This window comes from Empidonax traillii, unplaced genomic scaffold, assembly GCF_003031625.1.
Source record: "Empidonax traillii isolate 1590-97213 ecotype Southwest subspecies unplaced genomic scaffold, ASM303162v1 scaffold1062:size201915, whole genome shotgun sequence".
Taxonomy (NCBI): Eukaryota; Metazoa; Chordata; class Aves; order Passeriformes; family Tyrannidae; genus Empidonax; species Empidonax traillii.
The window spans coordinates 27992-50211 of record NW_020956255.1 but is presented as its reverse complement, the minus strand read 5'-3'; the positions used below and the strand labels follow the sequence as shown (position 1 = coordinate 50211).

Below are 22220 nucleotides of genomic sequence, written 5' to 3'. Positions count from 1 at the left end.
CTTTCTAAAAACACCTCTTTTCTTGAATACAACATGATATAAATACTTAGTTTTTCTCTTTATATATACATAAGGACACAAACAAAGATTTGCTTGAGGAACTGAGATTCTAAGCTTGAGTTAGGTTAATGCTGCACCAAGAGGTTGTGAAATCTCCATTCACAGAGACAGTCAGAAGCCGTCTGGACACAGCTGTGTCCTGCACAACTGGCTCTAGGTGGCCATACTTGACAAGTGGCTTGGACAAGATGAACTTCAGTGGTTCCTTCCAGCGTCAGTCATTCTGTGATTCTGTATTTCCAGTGAAAAATTTGACTAATCTGTAGATTCCCACAGTAGACTTATTGGCAAGAGGATCCTAATTGCCATGTCTACACTTCTTAACCTGTTTTTACCATATACATTTATTTTTCCCCAAAACTACCATTGTTACCCAGAAGGAATTAAATTAATCTATACTATATTATGAACCCACTTGCTTTTATGAACCTTATTCCAAATAATCACCATTCATCTTATAAGGAACTTGATCTTTACAGGCAATTAATAAAATAATAACAAATATTTCCTCTTGCTGGGACAACTGGGTTGGTTTTGCCTCTGAATGGATTGCTTACACAGAAATCTGGAAAGAAAAGGATGCTTCTTGGGTTCCTTTACCCTAAGTATGTGCTTAGAACAGCTGTAGCAATGCCATCGGATAAGATAGAAAGCATCTGCTTTCCAAGGGAGAAAGTTTCCACAACCAAAACAGACCTGTTATCCATGGAAGGAGCAGTACTCTGAGATTTCAATGAATCATTACACTCCAGCTGGTGCTTTCTCCAGATTGCAAATTAACTTATTTAATTATCGTGAAAAGGCCTCAGCTTTCATAAAGTTCCCCATTGTGTCACTACAATTATGGAGAACAGATTTATCTCATCATCATATTGCAAGAGCCATATTCCTATAAATCTGTACTAAACACAATTTAACTTCATTTTTGCCATCTCACAGATCTGTTCTCAATTTTCTGCTCTCCTCATAAAAAATAAAATACTTTTTAGGTTGTGAGACATTCCTTGCAACGCTGCCTACTTGCATTATTTCCACTGGTAGAAGCAAGGGAGTACATTAGTACACTTTACATGTCAAATGATAGTTCATTTTTGAAGTACCTTCTGTCTGGCACCATTATGCCTTAGAGAAAAAAATGCTGAGATGACACACTGGGCTTCCCTTACAGATCTGTATGGAGAGGATACCCTTTTTTTGTCAGATGGGGAGGGGAAAGGCAGATGTAGGGAGGAATAATGTCTTTATGCAGAAACATCACATCCTTAAGCACTGCAATCAGAACTGTTTTCCATGGCAACATCAAACTAAGTGTTGACTGCTGCCCAATGGAGAAAGCTCTCACCTTGGAAAAAGGAAGGCATACAAAGAAAGAAGTCAAAGGTACCCCTCAGAGGCTGACAAATCCTCTGCAACTGTCGTGCTTTTGCATTTCTTGCTTTCTGCCAAATACCAGGGGAGAAAAAGTGATGACAGGACACAGCAATCTGAAATAGCAGCTCATTCAAACATACTGACTTGAAGAAATATCTTTTACATAAGCACACCAGGGCAACTTGGTAATTCCAGTCTATAGTCCTCTACCTTACTACCACGCCATAGGAACTAAAATTGTTGCTAAGTGCTACTCACAGTTGATGTAAACATTTCACACTATTTAATCTACTTTCTGGAGAGGGAAATAATTTCTCCTAATAGATTAATGTGTTATTATTATTCAGTCAGATTTGGACTGCTGCTATCCCCACTAACAAGGAAGACTCTTTTATGAGGCTACAGGTAACATATTCACTAAGGAATCTGCATGTTTTGGTCTGACCTTTCTGAATTCATCTGATTGGTTTGTCTTTGAAAATGAGCTTAAACAAAATGTATCATCAATGATGTTCTCTCGACGCTCCTTTTAATGTAAGGAGGCAGAGGAAACATCACAAGTTACATTAAGTCCTGATGGAGAGTTCTGCCCTTTCAGAAATTTGAAATCAAATTAGTCAGAAAAGATTTTGACTGGCCATCGCTTTTCCTGCCACCACCAAAGCAGAACTTATCTGATCCTGTCTTTGCCTACCAATGAAATGCTGGGACTTTAAGATGAGCACCCGGAGTTTCCGCCTCTCTCTACTGAGCAAGATATACCCAAGCCATAACTTACAGGAAAGCATATAGGCGAGAGAAGGCTGAATTCTATGGCCAAAACAAGACTGTTGGTAAAATGGGAGTTGGGTATCATTTATAATCAGTTTTACTTCAGCTGTTGAGTGAGCTTGTTCCAGTTCTATATGCTTCTACTTTCACAAGAAGTCTGAGCTTCCAATAATCACATTCTGACTCAAAGTTTCCCTAAACACACAGACACATTACAGTAGGGTGGATTGGCAGCCACAGGCTACTGTGGAGTTTGAGAACAGGAGAGGACTTCAGGGCATGGCAGATGAAGTTCTACTGTTAACTTATCTATAAAAGGAAGACTAAACTAATTCTAAACAGGGACAGTGTGGAGAGAATCTGATTTTTATTTTAAGTAGAGAAGCAAGCAGTTCAGTAAATGTCTACCCACTGCGTAAGAACAGAATAACATGAACCAAAATTGAAGGTGAAGCTAAGGAAGGGAGAACACACACTTGATACAAATTTTGCTAAACATATACCTTGGATAATTGATTTGGAACCCTTCAAGAGCATCAGCTGAAACCAGCCAAGGCAATAAACATCTACCCTTTAAACTGTCATTCTTAAAATACACGCTTGGAAAAAAAAAGTGTAGAGTATTGCATTTATGCCTTCTTAAGTTGGAGTAACAGCTGCAGGCTTTTCAGAGCTCTTTAAAGGAGCCTGCCAAGAAACAATATGATCATTGATTTTATGAGCTGATAACAGTGAAGGAATTTGTCTTAGAGGACAGGTGCTTCAATCCATGAATCTATCAATTCGTCAATGCTTTGTAAGACCCTTTATCTTTTCATGTAGCTCCCAAAGCAAAGTGACAATAGAAGGCTCAAATACTTTATATCCTTATTCTTGGAATAATACCAAGAAGTTTCTATCCTCCTTACTGTGAAATTTCAATCTGAATCAAAGAAAGGCAGGAAACTTTGATTTAATATGAAATTTGACTTTTTTTCTACTCGTGGGCATAGTTGTCAGGACAATACTGTCAAGGTGAAAAATAATGAACAGATAATTACAAAAAGATTTGCTTCTCCTCCTCAGGTGATGATGATTGATGTACAGCCGAAAGCACCACCAAGGAATAGAGTCCTTGTATTCAGAAAGGCAGCTGAACAGTAAGTCAAATAAGGAACTTGCAGACACAGCAGTCATTGAATATACACCACAGCAATTTTATAAACACATTAAACTGTAACAACTCATACCACCAAACAGTGTACCTGCAGCAAAGCATGCTCCTCCCCCTCACTTAGGCACCTCTAACTTTTCAAGGGTCTCTGATGACAAAGAACTATTCAGGTGGGACAAAAATAATTTAGACAAAAATGCATTCTTTGTTTTTTCCTCCTTCATGTGGATGTGTTTGCACATCCATACTGCGTGCAACTTTATGTGGAGAGGGAAAACAGGTATCACAGCTTCAAAGAGCTCACATATTTCTCACATCAGGGAAATAAAACTCCGTGGGCAGTCTCTAATCATTCATGAAGCCTCTGAAAAGACCTACTATTATTATTACAAACAGTAGGTGGGAGAGGAAAGCTCTTGCACTCAGAATGCAGAGCAAGAAAGATACAGCTGCAAAGTGAACCTTGGCTGAAGGACTCAAACGCTACAATTCTCAAGAGGGTCTAGCAGAAACAAATGCAGAATTGTTATCCTTACTGTTATCCTTACTGCATGAGATTTTCTGTTGGTGGATTTTGTGAAACCCAGGTATTCTTGTATCTACAGAGTTGTTAAACAAAACACAAGAAAGCCACATAAAAGCTGAAGGTTTGAAACCCTTTTAAGAGGTTGCATTATTTTAAGCAGAACACTAAGTCCAAAAATGAGGCTGAAGAAATGAGTAGAGGAGGAAAAGGATCCATGTTATCTGCAGATTATTTGGCACTCAGAACAAGCCTAGCTATCCTCATCCCTAAAGAGCATGTCTCTGGTGGGATATTAGGTGGTAGACTTGGGCTATGTATATCATCAACAAAAAACTGCAAAAATGACTTGATGGATCCACAGTAGCTTTCAAGTGAACAGGATGAAACAGCATTTATACCATTTTTTTCCGGAATTTAGATTCAAGCTCCTGGTGCCTCCATATCTCACAAGTAAGCACCCTCTAGCTTCTTATCTCCATGAGCTTGAAAACATCTCAAAACTGGCGTAAGACACAAGAAAGGATTATTTTTTTTCCCCTGCAGCAGAAGATGTCAGTGGTGTAGTGGCCCCTATTTCAGGAAGGCTTTGCTCCTACAACCATCTTCCTATACATGTTAAACCACAGGTGTTCTACTATTAATATACATCAACAACTTGGTCACCGGAGGAGTGCATAGATATCACCAATAGATATCCCATCTGGTATCAGTAACAATCTTTCTCTACTCAAAAAGCACGAGACCGGGAATTTGTCTCCAATGTCACTGTAATCATGAATGCCCACTCAGCAGTTATATCTGATGACAAACATCCTCTTTCCAATGGCTCAAATGCATTATCAAGAGAGGTCACATGCCATACCAAAATTAAAGGAGAAAAAACCCCAAAGAGTCAAAAGAACAAAATATCACAAAAAAAAATGGCCATCTCAAAGTTACACTCCAAGAATTTGAAAGTGTCCTTTCAATGCTAAGGAAAACCTGCATGAAGAAATCTATTCAGTTCAGATTTTCCACACAATTTTGTGCTCTTACACTCAAGTGGTTCAGAGATCCTGAAGGGGAGGACTATGTTCTATTTTTCTCGGACAGTGTGAGATACAGCTGGGGTTGATATCTCCCACAGATATTTCATATGTCAAGAGGTTTTCTGTCTAACAGGTTTATAAACACTGTAGTCATAAAAATACACAAACATTTCAAGGAAAAAATGGCTACACACTAATCCTTCAAATCAGTAGGGTGCTGTTTTTGAACCCTGGAGAAATCAAGAAATATAGAAGGATTATGGATACTAGATACTCATCTCTACTATTTATGAGTCCATTAGCTAAAAACAGACTGAAATTAAAGTTTGGCTTCACTAAAAAAACAAGACTTGGTCAGATATGCTTCAACAGGCTGCTGAGGCCCTAAAAAATTAAAAAAGCTATCCACGAAGAGCAGCTTACTAATGTGATTTGGGAATCATAGCACTTTTTCTAAGCTAGTCAGACTACTGCTAGCAGAATGCAGAGGGACTGACTTTTTCCAGACAGTTCCCCACATCCATATTAGTGAATATTGCAATGGGTCAAGTGAACCATAAACTGCAGAGAAAGCATGCTATTTCCCTGGACAGGTAAAGAAGAAAGTGCAGAAAATTTAGTGCAGCTGTAGACATCTAAAATTAGAAAAGATTTACCACATTATATGTCTGTGAACAAACTTCACCGTGACTAGGGCAATGAAAATTAACCACCTTTGCAAGGGGTGTTATCTGCCATGGATAGTTGCTTTTCTCTTCCCTTCTCACAACTAAAATTTGAAGAATCTTTCAAAAGCAAGACTTAGAACACAGAAGTTGCAGATGAATTGGTTTTATTTGCTATGTTTTGCTAATTGATTAGTGTTTACTACGTTCTGCTTAATCTACAATTAGAATATCCTCACCAGACATTAGATGTTAATAAATCTCTCCTGATCATATGCATCATATGCAATCAGTTTTTCACAACATAAGACACCTGTTGCAAACTGCCTCTTGAACTGACACACAAACAATAACTAAGTATGAAGAGTCATTAAATCACTCCACTAGAGAAAAAAGCCTATTATAAAAATTAAATTAATAAATCATTAGAGCTGCTAGCTAAAGTTTAATAATGCTTCTCCCCATCAGTCAAAGTTAGAAACTAGAAATCTCACAAGGTAATAAAGAAGCCACCCTTTCAGTACGAAAGCAGTGTGGTAAAGCCTCATCAAGTTTTCTATGAGGGAAACTTCTAAAAATCTCAAGTCATAAATCAACTACACATCTTGATTTTAGAGATCCCCTCAACAGCAAAATGTCTCTCTCTTTCAGCCCGGAGCATTTTGACCTCCATCTCCCAGTGGAATATCTTTCCAGAATCTGGAGACATCCTCCACTGCCTGATTTTCAAGCTCACACTGTGCCACTGATCTCTTGGAGTAAGCATGACTCACTCCACATGCACAAATCAGAGAAACAGTGCTGTTTGAACCCATCTGTTTTCTTTTTCTTTTTTCTTTCATCTTCTTTAACTAACAACCTCCTTCCTGAGTCCTACAATATCAGACTCACAATATTTTATCATATGCCATAAAAAAAACCCCATTCACAGTATCCACAGTCTCAATACATTAACAGGATCAGCAGACATACAGTCTTTTGCCTGCCCAACCTTCCTGTTATATATGTTAGGGATTAGCACTTCCAACACATTAGGCTTAAATTCAGATTTTAAACATCTTTAAAGTCCTTAAAAAAATATGCAATATGTCTTTAAAACATGTTCCAAATATAAACAGGGTACATCAATATTCTTACAAACTAGTATCTCCAAGGTTATGGAGTAACATTTTGTATTGACAATTTTTGCTGTAATTATTCTGTATAATACATATTGATTCTAAAGGTTAAATATGTAAATTCTGCTTAAGGACCAAATTCTCAAGCACAATCCCATTACAAATTAATTAAGTGTTCCACTACTTCAAGCTTCGGAAAAAAAACGAAAGCTGTACACTGAAGACTCTCATATCTAGGTAAAAGAAATGCTACAGGCAACATGAAACATAGTTCAGCATAGCTGCTGAAACAGAGTCAGAAATTATTTGAGAAACTTACTATTTTCCAAGCGAAATCTTGGACAGATCCGGTTCAAAAGAAGTTCTTGTCGTAATCGAAGAACTTCAGCTTCCAGCACTTCAACTTTCCACTTCCATCCAAAATCTTGTTCAGACACAGTTTTGGCAAGGTGCTCAGTGTATTCTTTGGAACTCTTCCCTGGTGGTTTTGAGTGGATAATTGCAAAAGCCAATGCTAGTTTTGATATTTTCAAGTACCAAATTTGATTTTCTCTTCCATCTTTGATTTCTACTGCATTAGAAAAATAGAAAACAAAAACATTACTTCACTATGACTCCATTAAGGAAATTATGCACAATATTTTCTTGACTTTGAAAGCTATTCAACAGTGAGGCCAATTCTTTTATTCCTAATGCATTCCTAAATCATCAAGCAAAAGAGCAGAAATATAAGCATCTGTGCACAATGTGAGAATAAAACAAACATGAGCTGCACTCCAGCTATAAAAATAAAATTCAGGCAGTGTTTGAGAATAATTGTGGAAATAGCAAGCACTTCAAACAGGCTTACTCTAGCAAAATTTTAAATTCACATGCTATTTCCACTAAAACAAAGATGAAGACACTAAAAATACTAACATCAGAAAAAAACTTTGACACCCCCTCCCCCTCACAAAAAAAACCCCTAAGCCCCTGACTAAAGAAGTCATTGCGGGCTTATTTACACTTAAACACAATATATACAATTTTTTACCATAAGTTCACAGTGCTCAAAAGATAAAACTTTGAGGTTGTGTCTGGTTTTAGACACTTGGTGTTGCTGCCCTTGGAAGTTCCAAGTCTACATTAAACCTTCAAGCCTACAGAAAGTTCTATGCAGACAGTTGCAAGGTGATGCAAGTGACTAGTAAAATAAGTGAAGAAGGTAATTTCATCAGCTCTGGTACAAACAATGAGGATGGGGCAAAAGGCACTTGAGGAGTCAGAAAAAGAAAATATTTAACTAGAGGATTACGTCATGGGCAACAGCACAGGATTTAGGAACAGAAAAGGAAAAAAATAAATTAAAAGTAACTAAAAATAACTAGCCTATCTATTTATCAGTTATTTGTTTTTTCCTAATTCCCATCATTTTAATTCAGTTGTTTAATGTATTTTTTCTTGAAAAAATATTACTCCCAGATTAATAATAATAATAATAATAATAATAATAATAATAATAATAATAATAATAATAATAAAACCTCACTTCCTATACTTTTGTCCTGGCCTTGAAAATCTAAACATTTGTTAAAATACTATTTTTTTTCTTGTTATCCAACAAAACTACATGCTTAGCACTATAACGTCGTGTTGAGTAGCTCTGAAATAGTTGCAGTACAGGTTTGAATAAGGTATTTTAGGTCCTCCTTTCACCAGATCATCTGCTATCACTAAGCTGATTTCTCCCTTTGGTTCTCTTCAGCTTTGGATAGTAAGTCATAAATCATCATATACTCATTTATCCATCAGGGACATATACAGAAAGCACCGCCTTTTTAATATTTCTTTCACCTTTCAAATACTTCTGAAATGCTCAAACAATTCTTGCACACCCCTTGCATGCCATCCATTCGGACACTTTGAATTGTATAGAGCACAAAGGACAAGACTGCAAAAATTCCTTGCGATTTATTTACCTACAGCTATGCTTTAGGCTACTGTTCTCCACTTGAAACACTCCATTCCTGATCTGAGACAGAACAAAAACACCTAATCTAAGCCACCAGTGCATTCTTAAATCTAAGAATAAGCCCTCAGAAACTGAACATACTACATATGCCCACTACTGGAAGCAGTTATACATTAAATGGTACTTTCTGCAAAATTTCTTACAAAAAAATTATTTCACAAAACTTTTCAATTCATATTTAAGAATTCCAGAGAAAAGCAGAATTCTCTCATCCTCAAAGAATTAGCACTCCTCTGGGACAACTAACTGGTGTAAGACTCTTGTTTGCCTTATACATCAAAGGACATGTTTACAAATTCAGAACCATGCAATTAACTGAACTGCCTTCAAAGCTGTGAATAAAACTAAATACATGGAACCACACTGAAAGAAGAGTAAATAGTAACAGTAAGGTATTCAAAATACTCAGCAACAAACCCACAAAGTTAGCTGTCTGCCACTGATATATTACCACTATGCTACAAGTGAAAAGTATGAAATACTACTTTGGTAGCATTTTTTCACCACTTATTACCAACATAGAGACAGGCATTTTTTGAATTTGTTTTAAAAAGGGACTACAGTGTTTTAAGCATAAAAAACCCCTAGTGCACGAAGTAATAACAAAACATAGATGAGCAAAAGGATATTTCACCCACAGCATTCTAAAATACCATTTTCTAAAGGAGATGTATCCCTAATAAATCACATATACCAACCATGGTTTCTTACCACCTATTTTTTCTTTAAATCACAATCCTTAGAATTTCAAACAGCATTCCACCTTAATACTTAGGACATACATTTAGTTAATGACTGGTTAATAAATATTAGTTAATAAAATTTAGTTAATAAGTAGTTTGGACTTTGAGGGAGGCTTTTTCCTCTAACATCTTATACAGACTCCTACAGTAGGAGTATGTTACACTGAATGAGTTTAAGGAGATATTTTTACTCTGGAGAAAAAGAATGACTACTTTTCTAGAATAATTACTTGTGAAGATGCTGTTAAAAAAAAAAAAAAAAAAAAAAAAAAAAAAAAAAAAAAAAAAAAAAAAAAAAAAAAAAAAAAAAGGACAGATCACAAAGCTGGTTCTCCTTAGAAACAAGACACAATCAAAGGAGTTTTTGGAGAAGTCATTCTTTAGGAATTTTAAAATCTCTCATCTAAAACCAGATAATTAATGAAAAATAGCAATATTCCTGCATGTACTTCCAGAAAGAGTAGATTTCTCAAAGATTTTATGGAGAACATACAGCTCTCTCGCCTCCTTTCTGTTACTGTCACTGTCACCATCTCTCTTTGCTGCTTTCATGATCATGAAAAGAGAAGCTTGTTTAACGAAAAGCAAGAGTTCTACGGGCTGATTCAGGTTTTTCACTGCTCTCTCAGAAACCACTGTAAAAGTCCTCTAGAAAATAGCACACCGGATGATGCTGTTAGAAATACAGGGATGCTGGCCAACCATGCATTAGCAAAGATTTCACAGCAATCTGTTGCTCTCAGGAAGTGCTGCATCACCAAATGTAAATACATTCCACTAAAAGCATATTGGCAGCTACAGAGTTGTATCAATAATATTTTTGCTCCTATCAACATAGAAATTACATCAACGCTTAGGTAGAAAAAAAGTTTTAGACCAAACCAAAAACTTTCCTTTACTAGGAATAGTACGAAGCCAAGAGAAGAAAGAAGTCACTAGTCTAGTCCTAACTGCTAATGTCAAAATATGTACAACAGGAACGGAAAGGATCAAGAATTATCCTCCAAAAAATAACTGATACTGAGTGTTACTCAGTAGGAGTAACTACTTACACACAAAGCTCTATTTGTGTGCTTATTGAGTGTTAAGGAGAGAAGCATTAACACCTTGCAAACTGCCAGAAGCAGGGCACAGCACAGATACCACCTGGTGAGAGGTTCCCCATGCAACCCCCTTCCACTCCACAAACTGATACTGGAAGTGCCCTCAGAGGACCTGATGGGTTGACATCAGGTCAAACAGGACTGGGACTCCAGATTTCCAACACAAGGAGAGACCTCCCTGTCTCCAGCCTTCTAACTCTCCTGCAGGACTCACAGCCTTGCTGAGATCCTAGCCATGGAAGGGTGCTGAGCAATTATTTATCTGCAGAAATAATTAGAAAATAAGTCATGAACTGTCCTGTACAGCTCTGTGTTACATAACCAAGGGGAACAGAGACGAGGTGTAAGATTCTTTGAGGACCTCTGATATAAACAGGCAACAAGACACCTTTCTGGTAAGTCCCACCTTGGTTTTGACACGGTCTGAAACATGTGAAGAGGAAGTAATTCCCACTAATTAGAAAAAAAAAAAGCCCACTCCACTAGTTTCAGAGGGTCACATTTTTGGTTTGTTTTCTTCTCAGTCTGAACTTCATATATCTAGCCCCATGCCAAAGGAGAAAGGTTTCACATTATTATTAAAAAACATAAAGAATTCAAATCGGTCATTATGATCAAAAAAAGGAAAATGTTCATTAAAGCCATGAAACTTACATTTAAACTTAAGCCATTCATTAGAGTAATATTAACAACCTATAAAATCTCCTATTTCCTGTAGGAAACAGGACCTGTACCCCCACAAAAGGACTGCACCTCACTAGTAAGTGGTCCCCACTTTCTTAGCAATGACTTCTTGTCAAAGTCTGGAAGCTAAGGTTAAACACATGACATCTTCAAAAACAAGGACAATTCCCTGAACCACTACAGGCACAAAGGCATCCACTCGTCCCCTAGCCCTCTCCACTCTCTCAGCTGTCAGAAGATAATTTTCTGTCTCTTACTTCAAAGTTTCTTTTTTTTTTTTTCTCCACTGTTAACTACACACAACTGAACAACTCAGCCCTTGAGTGCACGTTTTCTGGTGTTGTGTTGTGGTTTTTTTTGTTTGTTTTTTTTTTTTTTTTACCCAGTGCCAGAACGCACTAAAATCAACAACAGGTTGACAGGGATAACTATAATTTTCTCTCTAACTGAAGTGCAGGGATGATCCATCCCTTCATTATTCTTTGCATTAATACATGAACTAGAGCAACTGGTCTCCCAAAAAGGATTAACCTAGAAAAAGGTGCAGTTGAGTTTGCAGTCAGACCAAAATGGACTGCTTCCTGAAGAAAAACCCCAGTGATCTTGGGATGAGCCTCCCCCAGCTTCTGGGCCCATGTCCACTGGAGTTCCTCAGCCAGTTCTGGGTTTCTCTACCTTGAGGAACCATAATATGTGCTGCACCAAGACATCAAACGATGAGCTACTCAGTTTGCACAGGTGAATCCTCAGCTCTAGAGCTTTTCAGAAGTCTTTTAGGGGTCTTTATGGGTAAGGCAGGTGAATTTTAGGCAGGTGAATTTTAGACAATTTACCTTTCTGAGTGGTACACAGAGTTTTCTGACTGATGTTGGAAACAGACAAGTCACAGAGAAAGGGGGGGAGATGGCTAAATTATACTGTGATTTAAAATTATAAGGTCTCTCAACATAAACCTAAAACCTAAACTTGTTTGAAATAATTAAACATTGGAGTAATATTCATTAATGTCAAAGAATTGCAGATCTTAAGCATGATTTCTAAGTTTGACCATGAAATTCATGGCAAATCATGGAAGAAACTGCTGCAAATGTTATCAACAAAACCTAATTGCTTACAACAGGACACTTACTTGTTACACAGATCACTATAATCTGAATTTTAAAAATAATTTTAAAAATTATTAGTATAAGACATGAAATGGACTGTAACTCATTTAACTTCCAGGCCATTCAAGTGCTCAGTTTTCTTCACATTTGAAATTTTTATTTGAAAAGAAGGGGATTTGTCAGGACAAACTGCCATTCATCACTACTGCACAACTAAAAATCTTCAGACAGCCCTAAATATAAAAAATAAAAAAAATTGCTTTTCCTTCTAAATTTAAGCATATGATCTGTCCTTAAAGGTACAAACATAAAAGGAAAAATTGATTTGTTGCCATGATTTTTACTTTAACTCGTCTGTCAATTACAGAGTGCAAATAAAGGTGAAAAAATTACCCACATCTCTGTAACCTCATTCTGCTTTATACAGTAGAAACCAAGACATTGACTCACTATGATGGAGCAATAAAAACTCTACAAGTGCTCCAGTGGAACTGGGCTGAGCTGCAGACACATAAGGCCATAACATTAAGCAACAATAAAATAAACTTGATTTAATTGGTATGTCTAGCATAACACTGTCATCCATGTATATAATAAACAATGATAATGGGACAGCTGCATAATCAAGATGAACCAAAATATGCCTTGTGTTCCAATTATGCAACTTTTATTGTAAAAATGTATATTAAACCACAGCTGTGGTTAGTTGTGTTTTAAACAACCTATACTCATAACACACAAAGTTATGTAATGTGGACATATTCACTGAGCAAAGAACTTGCTTTTCCTAAAAGAAGTCTAAACAATAACTCCAGCGTATTTTTTAATGGTGCAAAATGCTGAAATAATATTGAAAATAATAAATACTTAAAATAATTTATGCCAAAAGCATGAGAAAACTTAATTAAAATGTAGCATGATTTTTTCTTCAAACTATTTAACTTCTGATTGAGTTTCTAAAAGTTTTACAAATTCTCCAAAACCAAACACAACGAATGAGTTGAAAAAATATTTTAGAGCTTATTAACATTCCCCATTTTAGAGAATTTAAGAACATAAGCATAATCTCTCAAGATTTCAGTAACATTTTAGAGGTAGGATTCATCTCCTCTTAACTCTTAACAGAAATCTAAAATTTAGAAGGTTACAGCTGCCTAGACTTCCTTTACTATCAATGGGCAGAAACAGAGATTTCAAAAGTTAAAAATAAGCCGAGTGACTTGTACATCTACTGTGTGAAGTTAAGTCGTGACCTAGAACCATTTGTTTCCCTTCACAGACTACACAGTGTTAAGATGACTCGATCAGATGCACACGTACCATGGACAGCCAACTGCAGTGAGATGAGCTGCTGCACCACAGCTAAAGCTGAGACCTTCAAAAAACTATTTAAGTGACCAACTAACAGGAGAAATTTGCAGAAACCAGTACTTTTTAAAAGAAGTTTTTAATTCTAGATCTTTTGAACATCTCTAGGAATAAAAGCATTCTAGAAGAAAAGCCAAAGATCACAGGAAAAAGTTTGAACCTTGTGAACATATGAACATTTTCAATGCACAAACAAAACAGCAGACAGGTGCAAGGTAAAACACGAGGACAGGGTGATCAGACTCAATCATTTCAATTCACTGACATTAGAAATACTCAGTTTCAGGTAAAAATAAGTAACTCTTTACTATTCTGTCATACCTGGATATTTATGCAATCTTTTTTTTAACAGGCAGAGCACTAACACCACTAATTGAATCCCAGAATCTATCCAATACACAACAATGCAGTGTTCTTGTGGTTTGGGTGAAATGAACATGAAAAAAACCCTTCAAACTTGTATCAGGAAACTAGGAATCTGAATAAATATTGAGAAAAGACACTCATATTCTTCGTTATCAATAACCAAAGCAGTGCAACTTTCATGGGAAGGCTTTCGTTTCCTTCCAAATAAACCAAATAAACTCAGCCTTTCCACAAGAAACCTCTCCTCCAACACCTGAGGCTTGCCACGCAAGGCCTTCTGCACAGAGAACCAGGCAACTCTTCCAGGGGAACCAGGAGTGCCAGGGGCTGTCCCAGGGGAACCAGGAGTGCCAGAGGGTGTCCCAGGCAGCCCCCAGACCCACGCCCCTGGGCGCGGGGTTTACTCACGGGGTATGTCCCCAAAGGCCAGGGGCACCCACTGACACCGCGGGGTGGGGGCATCTCCTCAGGCTGCTGCCTCCATCCCGCAGCCTGCTCTCACCCTCCCTCACCTCCTCCTCGGGCAGCCCTGAGAGCCTCGGGCCCGACCCACCTGCCGCGGCCCCCGGCTCCATGGCGGGGGCAGCGCCCCCGGCCCGGGCAGCGGGGACGGGAGCTCACCGCCCCTGCTGGGGTCTGGAGTCAGGCACAGCGCCAGCCCCGAGGAGCTGCTCGATGCGGGCCCTCCGCGCCCCACTCGCGTTGATCTTGGCTACACACGGGCGTTTCCTGCGGCTGTTGGAAGAGCCTCCCTCGCCTCCCGCTCCAGGGCCGCCTCACTTGGGAAGGTACATGGAGGAGGGAGCCAGGGAGCCCTGCGGGAGACATGTGAAGGGCCTTTGTGCCGCCGGAGAAGGAGGGGCTGCAGCCGCGGGCCCTGCGGAGGGTGCGGGCCCAGCCCGGGGCGCGCCGGGCGCTTGGGCTTCGCCTGCTGAGGGGCGAGGTGTGGGCGCTCGCCATCGGCCGCGACACATGGGAGGGCCCCAGCGCTTGAACACTCTTTACTGCTGCAAATTGCATGAAGGTCTCTCGAAGTGTTTTGCCGGTCAACACAGGTCCCTGTAAACTTTTCTCATGTTTGGATATCTGAAGAGGAAATGAGATCATGAAACTTCAGAACAGTATTTCTTTAACAGTGCTCTGGATGTGGAAGCTGCCTGTTAGCTGAAACATTGTGATCAGAGCTCACCGGTCAAGAAATTAGCTTTGTGTGTAAAATTATATTCTCTACACAAACTGTGCTGAAAAGGCTGTGTTAAGGCTTCTCGGCCAGAAACGGAGTCACGGAACCAGAGAATGATTTCAGCTGGAAAAGACCTTTAGGATCACTGGGTTCAACCATTAACCCAGCACTGCCAAATCCCCACCACTAAACCATGTGCCTTAGTGACACATCTACAGTCTTAAATACCTCCAGGAATGGTGGCTCCACCACTTCCCTGGGCAGCCTGTTTTAATGCTTGACAGCCCTAAGAAATTTTTTCTAGTGCTGAGGAGGCTAATGTTGAAGAGGCTGAGTAAATTAACGTTAGTTAATTTACTAATATTGAGGAGGCTGAGGAGGGAGGACAGGAGGAGATATAAGGAAGAAATGAAGATGCATTAGGTGCAGTTAGTCTCATCACAATATGTCAAGATTTTAAGTAGAGGGGGATCAATCTTTCTAAACATGGGAGTTTTCAGATGTTTCAAACAATACATACTTTTAAAATTTGTACCCCCATTTCTTGCTCTTGGGTAATCTCAACAGCTTTGTTTTTATCATACTCTTTTTTTCAAAAACAATATACATAGTGGCAAACTTCTAAGCTAATGTACCTTTTTTTTTTTTTAAATTTAGCTTCCCAACTACTGAAAATTTTAGACTTCAAATGATAAATTAGACTGAATAATTTAGAGACTCTCTTCATTCTGACAGCACTACTTATTTCTCAGTGAAACCCAGGGGGAAAAAATAACAAAGCATTCTCTAGTCTTCTATTACAGTGACATAGCAGCAGCTCCACTTCATCATTTTCTGTGCATCTTTTGTGCATGTAAGTAAGTAATGCAGATACTTTGCAAAGTGGACAGGCATTTTGTAGATTGGAATGTCCATGTTTTCATATAATCTTTCCCACTGAGACTGAGTTAAAGATTCAGAGACATCAGTGATTTTACCTGCAAACCTATGGTCTGTATACAGATAGCTGAATCTAAAAAACAGAATTAGACAGAGGCAACATTATTACTGGTCTAAAAAAGAAAGTGGCTCTTCTTTTCCTGAGAGTACCTGTCCTGCTTGCAATTGTAAGCTTACTGAGAGACACCTAAAAATTCTGAGGCCTTCTACCATTACCTGCCTGGAAGGATGTTTTTCGCTGGATTATTTTGTGTTTAAACTGCATAAATAAAAAAAGAGTCATGTAAACTTAGTTTTAGATGGACAGGTCTTTTTTTTTTTTTTTTTTTTTTTTATTTGGAGCTAGTAGTAGTTAAAAAGAATGTACCTTAAACTTACAAAATTGTTGTGTGCAACTTTCAGAATACCAACCAAGGTTTGTTTTCAAAATAAGTTGAATATCCCAATATTTTCAAGGTAGAAAAAAAGCTGGTGTCCCCCCCTGCCAATAACAGAGCAATTCTAAGGACTTTTCATCTGAAAGCAGCAAAATCTGAACACATCACTGAGATGTATGCTCCTGTTTTATTGATGAACACTTTTCAAAAATAATGAATAGAACTTGTATTAACTTTATGCAGTGAGTATTCCTAGTGATTACATAGAATCATAGAATCATTAAGGTTGGAAAAGACCTCCGAGGTCATTGAGCCCAGCCTTTGACCGATCAGCAGTCTCTTAACTAGACCATGGCACTGAGTGCCACGTCCAGTTGTTTCTTGAACACCTCCAGGGACGGTGACTCCACCACCTCATTCCAGTGCCTGAGCACCCTTTCCCAGAAGAAATTCTTCATGATGTCCAAACAACATAACCTACAATTACTGTTTAATAAACGAGCAATGTGTTTGTGCACATGTATTTGTGCACATGTGCGAATTCATGTTATATCCAATAAATAAAAGATACTATTCCCATTTTTATATTCTAACATGGGGTGATTAACACTGTATGTCATCTCAATTGAAACAACAGTGAAATAAAGCTTCAGTTTGAAATAAGCTGTTTGCAGTTCATGAAGGAAGCTGATTCTACTAGTTGCACATAAATTCTTTTGATCTCTGTTTCTGAAGCTGTCTTTTGATCTCAAGAAGAGTCAGAAGATATCTTTGTGGCAAAAGGTCATACAAAATAATTAGCTGGTTTTATTAATAATTGAACATAAAAGCAGTGCAGGTGTTTAATCACATCAGAGATTATGAATTCTCAGTATTTAACCAATCCACGTGCTGAATAATTTCAGACAACTGAGTGGTCAGTTGAGAACAAACTCCAAAACCACAGGCTTCAATGAGCTGTTAAAAGTAAATGGATTACATTGCTGTCAGACATGCACTCCCTGCTCTTACTGGATGCCTTCTGTATCAATACCAGCTTGAGCATGAAAGAATATTTTTTCATTTGGAGAACTACAATCTGTCAGAATTTATAAGACATCTTTATATTTTAATGCATGTTTACTTACCTGAGAGCTGGAAGTGTCTGAAAACACATATAAAATATGCTGTCTCAACTATTGTAGTTGCAATTTTGTTTAGCTGATGTGGGGCGAGAAATACAGTGTCTTGAGAAGAGCACATGAAAATCATGAGCAGGAGCATCAATGTCTTCTCATTTGAACTTTTTTCCCTGTGTTACAGGGCTATATTTAATTAAAAATAAAAATTTTTGGCATCATGATTCTTCATTACTCAGCATCATGCTCTTTTCAAAACAGATTCTAATGTGTTCATGATGGCTCTATTTTGTGTGTAATGCTGATGACACGAGTATGGCTCAAGCAGCCCCTTTGAGCATAATCTGCAATTCTAAACAAGTCATCTGATTTAGAATGTTGAGGGAGATATACAATGAATTCTTTGTTTCTGTTCAGAAACAAAGTATTACCATCAGGAATAAAGGATCACACTTCAGTGTCTGATGCAATCAAAACCTCGAGCTACAAAAGCAATATATAAAGTTAGACATAATATGAGAACAGGGAAATTATAAAAAACTTGCTACCATTAAGAGGCAACATACATCAGTTATGAATAGGTACTTTACAGTACTTGATTTAAATGTTATCACTTAAATAAAATTAATAACAACAGTTTCCATTCCTTTCTTTACAGAATACACTAAAGAAAGATAAAAACTTTCCCTTGAAGAATTTCACCATCTGGAAATCAATACAAAAAGATTTCCACACCACCACGTAAGAAAAAGGGTAAAAGCAAGTAATCAGAATGATGTTTAAGAATAATGTGACAATAGCACATAATTTTCTGCATTTACATTTCATCATTTATCTAAGAGTAACAAAACAGTGTTGTGAGATGTTTCCCTTTATAGGTCAACAGATGTCCGAGAAGAAAGAAAACTTAGAGCAAGGAGATAGAGTTTTCATTTAATTTTGTACTTTTTATTGTAGTTCCACAAGGCTTTCTTCATGAAGTTTTTTAATAAGTAAAAAGATGAACAGGTAATTGCTGTGAAATAGCTAACTTAGTATATAGAAAATTCAGGTTACACTTCTATACACAGAACTTTAATCAAAGAACATCTGAGCAGCTCTCCCTAACTGCCTCATCATATAGGAAATTGAGTGCATTAAAATATCCACGTTATTCTGATTTAATTCTGAGACATTTTGATTGGTATTCCTCTGTGCAAGAATTGGGTGTCAGCTGAATCGTGGGTTACAATGTCCATTTATTTCTATTGACTCAGCTGGGTCAGGTGTAAGTTTTATGAAATGAGTTTCATTTCTTGTAACATACTCACGTTCATACACTAAAAATGCCAGATGCCCGCTTAAGGCACAGTGGTTGTGCTATTGCTTCTAGCTCCTCACCTGTCTAACCAGTTCAGAGCCTGAAGGACACAGAGTAAATTCTTTTCCAGGGGGAAGTTTGCACCTTTTTTTCCCCACAGGAACATTGCACCCAGCAATCACAGTGGTGTTCTGGAAGAGGTTTGCCTTGATTACTTTTGCCAAAAATTATCAGTTTTGGATGGAATTAAATAGACTTTAGGCTACAGGGAGCTTTATTATGGTGAAAGAGCAATTACCTGGCAGGAAGATAAGGGTTCCAGTTTTGTTTGCCTGCTTCAGGCACCAGGTATTTTTCTTCAGACTAAAATTTGCCCTATTTTCAGATAAGAAACCAAATTACCTTTAAGTGAGATGTTATGTATGATATCACATAATGTGTAGATATGGTACTTTGAGACATGGTTTTGTGTTGAAGTTGACAGTGTGGGGTAATATTTGGACTCGAGGATCTTAGAGGTCTTTTCCAACCTTAATGATTCTATGATTCTATGCTGTCTCAGCCAAAGAGTCATTCCTTTGATGGAAGAGCTGTAATAGCAGTGTTGGTCTTGATGATAGTCTTACTTGAAGTGGGACATAGGACTGACTAGACATCCTCCAGAAGTTCCTTCAAACCAAACCAAACCAAAGCATACCAAACTCAGACTGTTCTGCTCTGACCTTCTCCCCAGCCACCTGAAGATAGACTGTAACCTGGTGAATTGGGCTGCAAGGTGAGAGAAGTGGGCTTGAACGCTGACTTGGAAGAAATGGGAGCCAGTGTGCCACATTGTGGGTAAGCCCTCTGACCACTGGGTTATTGGACAGAAGCTGATCAGAGTAGTACAACCTGTATTTTGTAAAATTTTTACTATTTCAGACCTAAAGTCAGGAGAGGTTTTGGGGGTTGTGACCTTCATGTGGACATGCACACTCTTATCTCCACTGTGGAAAATTGCATATGGTCTGGCAGTCTTATCCATGGGTAAGAATTTTGACCCATTCAAGAATATCCTTGCTTGGCACCTGCCTTAGTCAGTTCCATCCTTCCCAGGATCCTTGGCAGTAGCGCTAAGAAATCTCCTCCAAAAAAATATCCAGTCTTTGCAATGCATAGCAACATGGATGTTGTTTTATGGGCCTGTGCTGTATTGTGGCACTATCCAGGTCATGCACTGGCTTGTCTTACTGTCTGCACACATAGCTAGTGCTTAATAAGTCTGCTCTTATAGACTATGCAGTCCAGTTTGATATTCAAAGTTATGCTAACTTCTCCCCTCAAAACAGCCGTACTGTACTGCTCTTGTAGGTGAGGAGAAGGAGGGCCATCGGCTCAGCTGTATAAATTGTCACCATTTCATTCACTTAAAAGGAGTTTTGTCAGTTTGCTCTAATATGCCCCACTGAGTTTAACAAGCTTAAACCATTAATTCATACATTTTTCCTGGTGTGAAATGTAGGCTTCAGGTTAAATTATTAAAAATGTAGATTCTTGGAGCCCAGAATTCCTTGTATCTAGCAAGTATGTAAAGAAGATTGGAGAATGAAAAAACACTCCTTAAAAAGCTTAAATATTTCAGACTAGTAAAACAAATTTCTAATGCCATAATGCAGTGTAAATAGAATAGGTCATATATAGGGGTATACATATATAAATATATATATATATATATATATATACACAGATATATGTGCATGCATTTAGACAGATAGACAGGATAGACAGACAGACACGTAGCTAGAAACAAAGTGACAAAGTGACCAGGTTGTGGTAAAGAGGCACAGAAAGTAATTTTTTGTTACATGATTAATATACTTTAACAATTGGCTTCCAAAGGTAAAACTACATACAACTTTCCTTCCCTGACAAAAATCCCATCACATATCCTAGGTCTGTGGTTACTCAGCTTTACAGGTGAAGGTTTGAAGATAATTTTAACAGATCAAAGAAGCTCCAATCAATACTGTGCTTCCTGTGACTCCTGGAGTCCATCAGGGAAGGGCAGTGGACTTGCCATAAATCCTTTCTACCAGCAGCTGGGCTGCTGCTGCAGAGAAGAGCATCTGCTTACAGCAGGAGAGGGTCACATTACCATGGTTCCCATGCCTGAAATAAAATAGTGGTGATGTAAAAATGTGAGCACCAGTGGATACAAATGAAGATGCCATTTAAAAGTTGCATGGTGTGACTCAAGTGATACAATTTCAAATTCAAATCAATCTGTACAAGTGATGTCCTGGTGCAGCTGTCCAGAAATCCAAAGTCTGTATGTGTGCCTCAGGTTGCAGATTAGAACCACAAAGGCTGGGCTGTGCATATTTTAAGGGGAGAAAATTGCATGTGCCCATAAGTTTCCAGAAATACCCATTTCATAGGAGGATTTAAGAGGCAATCACCCATCTGCCAAAATGTGTCCTGTCTTTAATCGTGTTTCTGCTGAATGATTAGAAAACATCAAAAGAAAATAATATTTAAAAAAACCCCAACAACAACAAAAATCCACTCCGAAAAACCAAAACCAGGATTGCCAACCCTGTAATTATTAAGAAAATAAATTATTAGAAGGAATTGCCTGCAACGAAAGTGAATGTAAATTTTATTATATATGCAATTTGGTAACTACACATAGTTGTCATGACTTACAACAACACTAAAACCCTTGTTAGAGGGAAAGACACTTCATTTAAATCCATGAAAACTACTGTATAAGCATAGTTCATAAAATAAACTAAATTCACTTCTAACTTAATTCTATTTAGTTTAGTTCTAACTAAATTCTAGACTTTTGTTGAAGTAATTCACTGTTTGATCTTTCAGTTATGTAAAATAAATGCACAGTTCTTTATTTCAGCTATAATATTCATTTGCTCTCTACTATAAGCTCAATTAACTGTATAACTTGATGTCTGAAGAATTTGGGAAACAATGAAATAAAAAGCAGCAAGTCAGCAGAGTGAAATTCTTGCGTAGGTTACTTGGATAGTTCATATCCAAGAATAAAGAAATTTGAGCCCTCTGGAGTGCATGTGGTACTTGATATATGTGCTATATGTGTATAATTTCTTTGAGGTCTGTAAGAAAGTTAAATTGAAATCTATTCAGAAGTTTTAATCTGCACTGATCTGTGAGAATCGAAGGACTGAGAAATGTGTTTATGGAGGTGATCCTCTTGTATTGCCATGCACCTT

General features: G+C 37.8%; 1 protein-coding gene across 2 annotated transcripts in view; it reads right to left on the bottom strand.

Annotated features, from left to right (window-relative positions):
• MEI4 (meiotic double-stranded break formation protein 4) overlaps window positions 1–14943 on the bottom strand; it is a 73016-nt gene extending 58073 nt beyond the window's left edge. The window contains exons 1-2 of one of the 2 annotated variants that reach the window (XM_027904484.1): window positions 14627–14943; window positions 7012–7263 (exon numbers count right to left, since the gene is read on the bottom strand). In XM_027904484.1, the coding sequence (XP_027760285.1) occupies window positions 7012–7263; window positions 14627–14648 (274 nt within the window). In that variant the 5' untranslated portion in view covers window positions 14649–14943. The other variant, XM_027904485.1, reaches the window with a different exon arrangement.
• Between the last annotated feature and the right edge of the window lie 7277 nt (window positions 14944–22220).